The sequence below is a fragment of the Aplidium turbinatum genome, chromosome 6 (assembly GCF_918807975.1).
Source record: "Aplidium turbinatum chromosome 6, kaAplTurb1.1, whole genome shotgun sequence".
NCBI classification, from domain to species: domain Eukaryota; kingdom Metazoa; phylum Chordata; class Ascidiacea; order Aplousobranchia; family Polyclinidae; genus Aplidium; species Aplidium turbinatum.
Genome location: NC_137477.1, coordinates 17,966,561 through 17,976,686, shown reverse-complemented (window position 1 = coordinate 17,976,686; position 10,126 = coordinate 17,966,561). Strand labels below are relative to the sequence as shown.

The 10,126-nt window shown below is 34.6% G+C and overlaps 1 protein-coding gene across 2 annotated transcripts; it reads left to right on the top strand.

Moving 5' to 3' along the window:
- The first annotated feature begins 332 nt into the window (after window positions 1-332).
- Window positions 333-9,893, top strand: LOC145771674 (ribosome biogenesis protein NSA2 homolog). Of its 2 annotated transcripts, XM_082583407.1 has the most exons (9): window positions 333-463; window positions 5,416-5,483; window positions 6,859-6,985; window positions 7,323-7,466; window positions 7,884-7,968; window positions 8,491-8,585; window positions 8,981-9,173; window positions 9,272-9,359; window positions 9,606-9,893. In XM_082583407.1, the coding sequence occupies exons 1-8, from the start codon at window positions 461-463 to the stop codon at window positions 9,337-9,339; spliced, it is 783 nt and encodes a 260-aa protein (XP_082439533.1). In that variant the 5' UTR covers window positions 333-460; the 3' UTR covers window positions 9,340-9,359; window positions 9,606-9,893. The 2 variants fall into 2 exon arrangements, with proteins under 2 accessions (XP_082439533.1, XP_082439532.1); XM_082583406.1 differs by having other exon boundaries at window positions 9,272-9,893.
- The last annotated feature ends 233 nt before the right edge of the window (window positions 9,894-10,126 follow it).

The window sequence follows — 10,126 nt, the reverse complement described above, 5'->3', positions numbered from 1 at the left end:
GACCTGTTTGCATAATTTGTTTGTCTAATTTGTTCCTTTTTTTTAATCCCTATAAGGCGATGAATTAGGAAAGTTCTACTTCAATTAGTATCATAAATCTTTAATATCAGCAACATCATAAATCTTTAATTTTTATCATAAATCTTTAATTTCTATTATCAGCAAATAGAAACCCAATGAATTAAATTTCTCAACAATGATACTGTATATTATATCATATATACAAAAAGCTAAAGATCTTAAAATATCAGTAACATGCCTATATAATTCCTAATCTATTAAGCCGTTTAACCTGACTAATAATTTTTACCATATTTGGTTTATAAATCTTGAGGTCCTGTTTAGTGTTTGGTTATATCATTTTTGACTAATTGTTATTTATCAATTTTACTGAGATAATTGTTTGTTTGGGATACTGAAGAATTCTGTTTGGTAAAGGCTTGGTTGATTGCTTTGGAAAATGGTAAGTATTGACATAAAGAATTGTCGGAGCTAGTGTACAAGTCTCTGCCCTGGTCATAAATGCTATGACGTGATATATGTCAATGATTGGAATTGACCAAGACATATTGGTTGAAGTGTATAAACAATAAAGCAAAGGTAAAGTAGTTTTACCTCATATTTTTGGTCAATTCTGATGTATGATGTTACGATATTTTTGACTAGGGTGGAGACTTGTATGCCAGCTCCGAATTCTCCATAACTGAGATTATTAGTTTAAACTATGAAGGCAGAAGGGCAGTTCCATCGTGACGGACGTAACATTCAGAGATTTATAAAAACTTATAGCAGTCTGTAATTGTTGATGAAATAGAAATCTTGGCAATTTTACTACATAGCATGAAAGGGTACCCTACCACTATGAAATCACCCCAAAAGTTTTTTCCTAGCTGCTTCCTATAAAATAGATACAGCTCGTTTATTATGCGTGACGGACGCACGCAGAGAAACAAGAAATCATGAGTAACTTTCGTAAAATATGAAACGCTCTGATTTGCACAAATTTATTGTGTGAATTGAATACACTGTGCCCCAGAATGTAACGTGACGGACGTACAAAACTTTCGTGGCGGACGTACGGCTCTGAATTTAAGCAGGAATGGTGCAAGAAATCTACTATAAAAGAAGTGAAAAATTGCATACATAATACAAAACTTAATGGATGGGTTAAAATTTCCAATATATATGCTTTAGTTGAGACCAGCCTATACAAATAATTACAATTACGGTATAGTAGAAAAGTGAACTCTTTCGTCCAATATTAAAATGAACTAATTTAATATAAAAGTTTATTGTTCATTACCAGTAGAATCACTCGTGTAGTTGCTGTAGTGCCGTACACACATAGTTATTAGTCACAAATGTGAAGTTATAAGTCACAAATATAAACTATGTGATTCTATTTGAATAAGACCCTCCTGATGATCCGTTTGAGATGAAACAGGCTGTTAAGAATTCAGATAGTAATAACTATATATATTTGATTTAGTTATAAGTCATGTATCTTATAAGTATACTAGTTATAAGTCATGTACACACATAGTTATAAGCCATCGCCACACACTGCCACTTTTGTGCATCACTGAAATTTCGTAGTTTGTGCTCGCTACTTGTTGAACTTCACCAGGGTAAAATTCTCTATCATATTCAACAAGTACCCAATCACTTTTTTGATAGCAAGCACTTTCTTCTACTTCAAACGTTCATGTCTTCATTAGATTCTCCATAGTTAAAAGATATAATAACAACAGTGTGCTGCTTATCATCGGATGTGTAAGCCACAGCGATGATGGTGCTGTCTATGACTAAAACGTTATGTGGCATATTATCAAAAGTTTTGATGTCTTGAGGTCGCAGCTGGCAAAACTTGGAGAAACCAACTTTCTCAAGATGCATTTCATTTTCTGTCAAAAACAATTGATATGCTTCCTTCAGAGACATGGTCATTGGTCATATACCGTATTTGTTGTGTTTGCTTTTCCATCGTATTTCCATCATCTCCTTTCTTTCTAATAATGATCCTATCGTTTCTTCCAGGAGCTTGCCATGATCTATCATTTTTGTCATAAAACTCTTGAACTTTCATGATGGTGTCCAGCGACAAGCCTTTGCGTTTTTTCCTAGTGTCGACAGGAAGATTTAATCCTTCTGCATAAGCAGCTTTTAAAATTAAGAATCTTTTGTTTCCTTTGGTGAATGTGGCAAACACCTGGACATTTTGCGCCAAGCCTTTCCAGTTGCTTGCTTTGATCCATACGGAGACAGAATTCGCGATGTACTAGGTTCAGCAAAAGCAACTTTGTTTTTTTTTGTTCTCGATATTTTCAGATGCGATTTCTTTCCTTAATTCTGTGTTCTTCAATTTCTTGCTGTGTCATTCGTTCTTTCATGAGACGATCCTTGTTTAAATTGTTCAAGTATAGCTGTGGATTTTCCTTCAATTTTTTATTTCTCTTTTCTTGCCGCTGCTCAACCTATCAGTTTTAGCCATTGCTAATTACCAAAGATGAAGAAATATCAATTCAGCTACTGTAGTGAACACAAATTCCTGTGACTTACTGGCATCAAGTGCTGGAAAGAGTACAAAACCAGTAACATAATTTATAATTATGTTCTACACTGAAAGTTAAAAGCCATGTTTCTATCTAACTTACAAAGGTATCATTTGCTTAAAACTTTAATTTTTTGCTATCACATCCTTCAACTCCTATCATACTATGTAGATATTCACTTCTCTTCTTCCTCAAAGATAATCCTACCCTTATGCTTCTGTTTCCCTATTGTTGTGCTCATCCTGTCCTTTTTCTTCTGAAGACTTCACGGCCCTCTTGTGGACCATTGTTGTAACAAGAGTTCAGTAATCAGTAGGTTACACTTATGAGCTCATAAGATGTAGAAAGTGTAATTGAAAACTATGGGGTTATAATAACTAAGATTTATGGTACCTGGGGATAATAACTTTTTAAATCAGTGACAATATAAACAATTAAACATGAGCATGATCCCTGCATTAATAAGCACCGCAAAATGACTAAGTTAAAGTTAGTTAAACAGTATTAGTATCTGTAATGGACGTATGTGACGGACGTACGTGATGGACGTTCCATTACGGTGTACATCCGTCACGCATTTTTACTTAGTTAAACTAAAAAATTTTGAAAACCATTTGGGATGTAGGTTGGTATGTAGGAACTAAAAGAAATAATGAAGTTTCAAAACTTTAATTTATCTAATAATTTAATAAAATAAAATAAAGGAAAAAATTTGTGACGGACGTACAGGACCCCCAGGTCGAAGTCCTACATGCTATAAGTCCAATGTGACACCTTGTTCAAAAAAATTTTTTTTAGAGATTAATCTTACACTCATTTCTGATTGTACAACAGCAGTATTGACGAAGTTACTTGAAGTATCAATCAGAAACTTCAGAATTCAGTATATGAGTATTTTTCATGATTTTTTTGACATTTGAAATGATGTTCGCTTACTGAAGCATAACTTCCACCCATTTTGTGTGGGGGCCAAATATTTTTATTTTCTGAAAACTAGAAAGAATAAGCTTTCCAGGGATACCATTTTTATTGTTATCAGATAAAAAATATGTTTTGATGGGTTGGTTGTCCTTATCATGGAACTGCCCGGAAGCTACACTTACTACTTTGTAGTTACCATAGCCTCTGAAGCTAGGGTCATCATACATCAAATCTTTATCATTATTTTGTATAGCCAACAATTATACTAGTTAAAAGTAAAAATGCAGTTGTGCAGGAAAGGTTGTGGCACAGCAAACATACCACATCTTTTTTTGGCGAACGAAAGTTCATCTTGGGAAATTCTTAAATTTTGAAACAATTGAACAAATCAACTTTATGTGCTCATTCTGACAACAGAAAGTACAATTAAAAATATATAAATACATTATACATATATGCAGTGTGAAAGACAGCTTCTTGCGTTTTTTTTGGCAAACAAAAGTTTATCTTGGAAAATTCTTAAATTTTGTAACAATTGAACAAATCAACTTTGGGTGCTCATTCTGACAACAGAAAGTACAATTAAAAATACAGTGACTGTGAAAGACAGCTGGAAGCAGTAAAATAGCATTATGGTCAAATGTCCTGCTCAGAGTTTATACTAAGTTTGCTAAACAAAAAAGAATCATTTCCAAGCTGTGTCAAGCTGAAGTCTTATAAAATCTCGCACACAGACACATTGGAAAAACTATGTAGTATGTACTAGAGATGCAGCGAACCCAAAATTTTTATCCGCACACCGCACCGCAACTGAATCACCTATCCGCACACCGCACCGCACACCGCAATTTATCTGGAACTTTAACACTGCACCGCACCGCACACCGCAAATTACAAAATTTTCAAAAAATGTTTTACGCGTTATTTTTTAGAAAGTCAATAGTGGCAAAAAGCACCCAGGGCATATAACTGGTACCGGTAACCTACCGGTACAGTTGTGCACTATAATGACTAGGCTAACCAGATCATATTCTCTTACCAGCAATGCATCTAAGTTCTAAGACATCATGCTTTTTCAAATAGAATGTTCCTGGATCCAGTATCAGGACTTTTGAACAGTTTTTGTAAGCAATAATGCAATTTTAATGTCAGTGGCTGTATGAACTACATACTACACAGACAGACAAGATGTCAAGAGTAAAACTTATAGCCTGAACTCACTAGGCTAACTGTTACAGTAACTAATGCGGTAGTTGCGCTAGGCCTATAGCCTGATAACTGAGCTTATCAGCTAGGCTATTAACCAAAAACACTCGTACAGCTTCCTCACAAGCCAGACCTAAAAACCCTGTCAACTGCAAGCCATTTGCATAGCTCTGAGCTTTCCAGCTTAAGGTTTCCGAAAAAAAAACTGATCCGTGTTTCCAGTTTAAATTTGAAGTTTCATAACTGATTTTCTTAAAAAGTTGAAAGTTCACGAAAGTTTAATTTCTTGAAAGTTTACGCGGCAAGCGGCGCGGCACGGCTTTTCATTTCAACTTTCCACGCGGCGCGGCACGCGGCGAAAAAGTCATAAGCGGCCGCGCACGCGGCGCGGCACGGCGCGGCTTGCATCACTAGTATGTACAATGTACATTGTACCCAGACAGCAAAATCTGTCGAAAACAATGAATTTTACTGTTTGGGTAAGTTGAAATGGAAAGCAATGAATTGTTGTTATTAAAGGCAGTTCTTTTTCGCTACTAAAAAGTCGACAAAAGAAAATAAAACTACTTCTCGCTGTAGTGACTTGTGAACCATAACACCAGAGAATATGGCTATCATATATTATAATAAATATTGTTTGGTATTTTTATATTTTTTGTACAAGTGTATCACTTTAACTATGGTAGGCTACCATATATAACTTTTACTTTTTATTTTGATTATGTTTTTTTGCCAGCCTCAAAATGAACATATAGAACTGCATAGAAAGCGACATGGATACAGATTGGACTACCATGAAAAGAAGTAAGTTTAAAAGAGATGTTGCAAGCTTTACATATTATTTATTGCTTGAGAAGATAGTTGACATGACTGAAATATTTTTCAGTTGTTAGCTAATGATCAAATATACCCTTGGAAAAGATATTAAACTTTAATTTTTGTTTGAAATAATATTGAATAGCATATGGTAAAATGGAGCAAAAAAAAAAACAAGGAGATAGTTGAGGCAAAAAAAAGCAATTCCTCTAAAAAATTTTCAGTGTTGCACTACATGAAAAATGTTTCAATATTGTTACAATACGTTTATCTATGAAACTTTTCTCACAACTAGATTGTTTGTTTTTTACTGCATTTGTTTGTCTGACAAGTCAGTTTTACATAAAAGGCTCAAAAATCAGACTAAAAAACTTTTTGAATGGTTTTCAAAACTTTTGTGTGACATAGTAAGTATCAAATGTTTTTAGTCAGGCAATGTCTCATTTAACACTTTAACAGCCAACAGCAGCCCAATAAAAATATTGTTGCTAAGATGAATAATTTTTGTTAAGAGCTGTTGATTTTTTTACCCCACATTTTTAATAGCAATTGGTGTAAAAAAAGCAGTTGTATTTTTTTACCCCACTTGATTTTTTGCCACATGCATAAATGTAGACATCAAAAGGCAATAACACACTTGTCATCACTTCCAAACATGCAAAACATGTACCAAAATAATTGAAATTGTTGCTTTCTATAACAGTATTTCTAAAGCTAGGAGGCATGCTCTCCTAGAAGGGGCGGGGGGATGAAGATGAAAATTTTTTAAAGTGGGAGTGAAGGCGGTGCGTTTTTGCACTTGTGTTCTACTGTATTGTGCGAGTTGTAAGTAATAATGTTAGTAACATCCGGATGTTGTGTAGTATATTGTTCGGTAAGAATGGTTGCTTGTGAGTTGTGACATTACTTTGTGTAAATGTCACTTTTTGCACTTGCAAGTATGGAGACACAAGCCTTTCAAAAAAAATGCTTTGCACATTGTGTAGTGCTGTCATTCTATTGTCTGTTTGTGATTTTTGTCATAAATTGTTATTTTACCCTTGATTAGAAAGCATGATTGAGGAAACTTGACTTTTTTGCCCCGTTTTCGGGGCAAAACACTTTCAAAGGTACATCATCCAATCCATCCATATACCTTTGCATCCAAAATTCAAAACTGTTCTGTTTCAATATTTATTGTTTACAACATAATTTATACTAAAGTTGTTTTTTTGGCTTTTTTTGCTCCATCTTACTATATATATTACTTGTGTTCTTGTGTTAATGTTATAAAACTGTGGCATGTTATGTGCATTTGCAAGAGAAATACTTTTTACATTAACTTGTTTCTGTGTCATAAACTATATATATTTGCCCTTTATAGGCGAAAGAAAGAAGGTCGTGCACCTCATACTCGTTCAAAGAAAGCTAAAAAGTTAATTGGATTGAAAGCTAAACTTTACAACAAACAGCGACATCATGAAAAGATTCAAATGAAAAAGACATTGAAAGTATATTTTAGATTTATTTTTATTTAGTTGAATGAGTTTCGCTTTTAGCAGCATGATCGTTGCTTACTTCACAGTGTAGATTCAAACGATCTGTTATAGCCTGATGCTGCGGGTTCTTTTTGGCAATATCAAATTACACTAGCTTTCGGAACACAGTTCCCTAGTCATGTGCTATGACGATATTTTTATTGTTATTTTTATTGATGTTGGTTAACTTTGGCTTTTGCAATGGAATGATATTTTCTGTTGAAGGCAAAACTAGCTGAGCTATGTCACATAGCAACTTGTGTGAAAGTTATTTTTATGTGAATGTATTAATCTTATAAATAATTTGTAGTTGCATGAATCCCGTAACACACGTCAAAAAGATGATGAGAAAACACCAGAGGGAGCTGTGCCAGCATATCTTCTTGATCGTGAAGGGCAAAGTAGAGCTAAAGTTTTATCAAATATGATCAAACAGAAAAGGAAAGAAAAAGCTGTAAGTTTTGAATTAGGCTAATATATACATTCAAACACATCTGTATGGGTTTAGGCTATTCTCAAAATGGAAGATACTTTGTGCTCACACACTTATTTTCATTTATTAGATATATGTAACTGGTTTAAGTTATAGATACTCATACGAACAGCTCATGATTGAGAACAATGGTACATTGTATCTAACCCTTAATACGAGTAAGAAACATGATGATAATTCATGTCTATACAAATCATGTCTGCTGATGATTGTATGATCACTTGACTTCATCATTGTATAAAATACACACTTGGTTCAAGATGCTTTATGCACATCAGTGTTCTATATCATTTTTGAGTTATTACTTTTGTTATGATATCTTTTTCAGCATATTATTTTATCTGTTGGTAACTTACTGATAATTTAATTATAATCTAGGGCAAATGGGATGTTCCACTTCCAAAAGTAAAAGCACAAAGTGAAGCTGAAGTCTTCAGAGTTATAACCACTGGAAAAAGGAAAAGTAAGTTTTTTGTGTTTTGTAAGGTCACATAATTCTTTTCCGAACTGAATTGTTTAAAAATTAGAAAACTTCACGGTTGTTGTTTAGTTGTTCATTTCTGCAAAGTTGTTAATTGCAATATCATAATTTCATTCCAAAGCTAGGTTGAAATTATTTTCACTCCAAAGCGTGACTGAAACCATCAGTAGTCGCGACTCACATACACAATTCAACCAGACCAAAATAGATATGGTCTTACGCCAAAACAGTATCGCCATAAAGTACAATCAGGTAACAACCGTCTGTTGTGCCTGCAGTCCGAGAATGTCGGTTTTAATATACGTTTACTTATATTGAAAAAAATTAAATATACGTATACGTGACATGGCGCGCGCCCACAGCCCACTTACATGTCAATGGCCATACAAAACTATTTTATCCCCCTAAGTCTTACTCATTTTGGTATGTTTTTGATATTGATATGTTGAATCACAATTATAGTAATGATCGAATTGTCATGTTATTTGAATACGTCTATTTTAGAGAAAGCCTGGAAACGAATGTGCACCAAAGTTTGCTATGTCCCTGAGACATTTACCAGGAAACCTCCGAAATTTGAAAGGTTCATCAGGCCAATGGTAAGAAGTTTACACTACACTTTAATGTTCTGATATGTTGGGTTGTTGTGGCGTTAGGCCACTAGTTTTAAAGATATATTTCAACCACAGGTTTGCAGCTAAATTAAATTTATCTGCGAACCAAACCAATTAACCCCATATATACCGTAATTTGTTTTGTACAGGTTATGTGACGTGTGTTTGTGTTGGAATATACCATACGTAAAGATCAGAGTGTGAAGAGCCGCAAAGATCAATGAGCTGACGCGTTCCTTTGTTTAACTTCTTAAGAGTCTGCTGTGAAGGAGTAACTTGCCACTCATCGAAACTATTGAACTATCGAATACCTGAAAGTAGATTTGCTACCTTTCAACAAGTTCTCACGCACCACATTGTCTAACCATCACATTGTTCAGGCATTAAGGTTCAAAAAAGCCCACGTCACCCACCCAGAATTAAAAGCAACATTTTATTTACCAATTATTGGGGTTAAAAAGAACCCATCATCACCCATGTACACCTCGTTGGGAGTAATCACTAAAGGAACAGTTATAGAAGTCAACATCAGCGAGCTTGGTCTTGTAACGCAAGGAGGAAAAGTTATTTGGGGTGAGTTGGAGTAATATTTTGGGTTAGATTGGAATCTTTGTTCGATAGAGGCTACGGGCTGTGTGAAGTAAGCAAATTGATGAAATTTTCACTTTCAGGAAAGTACGCGCAAGTAACAAACAACCCGGAGAATGATGGGTGCATCAACGCGGTGCTGCTGGTCTAAAACGATTGTTTATTTAATATGTAAGTTATCACAACAGTGATGTTTCAAACGAACCTGGTTGTGCTTTTTTTCCTTTCACGATTTTTCTGAAACCGAACCGAATGGCTCCATGCAGATGAAACAGTATGATTTTTGACACATCGGATTATTTCATTTTTTACCGTTGTCAAGTAGTTGTGGATATGTAATGGGAATCAAATTCTTTGGCGTTTACTGTCTTATTTGAACAGATGATTTGGTAACATGAAAATATTTTTCTTGTTTAGTTGAGGTTGCTGATAGTATATTCCCAAGTAAATACATTGGAATGCGAGAATTGAAAACCATGCATTTATCAGAGACGTCCAATATCAACGTCCAAACAACTCTTACATGTTCTCGCATTGTTTTGAGTATCTAGCGTAGTATTTGCTTTGCTGATCTCACTTGGAGGGTTGGCTTTCGAGACCAATAACTTCAGAGACATGTACGTGTTCTCATGCTTCTCTCATTTTCCACTACTTTGATGCTACTGCCTTGTAAAAGTTTGAAAATAAACCGATGTTTGCCGAGAATAGCTGCTTTGTGGAAAACGACTGGTTTAGAGTGTGTCTGTAGACCAATTTACTATTGCTGGACTGTCTGGTCAGAAGCGCTTTCTAATTGCAAGTTGATTGTTGGAATTGAGTCTGTATTTTCTGACTGAGAAGAGGCTTTGGCTAACCTAGTGATAGAGAAAGACAGAGTAGACTTTATTGTTTATTGTTACAAGTAAAATAAGTTTCAGGTTTAATTAAAGTTAAAATAA

Excerpts from the sequence above, each read along its gene's own strand:
- LOC145771674 (XM_082583407.1), top strand. Across the intron at positions 7,969-8,490 it reads AACCACTGGAAAAAGGAAAA|AGAAAGCCTGGAAACGAATG; the intron begins GTAAGTTTTTTG and ends CGTCTATTTTAG. Across the intron at positions 8,586-8,980 it reads AAAGGTTCATCAGGCCAATG|GCATTAAGGTTCAAAAAAGC; the intron begins GTAAGAAGTTTA and ends CACATTGTTCAG.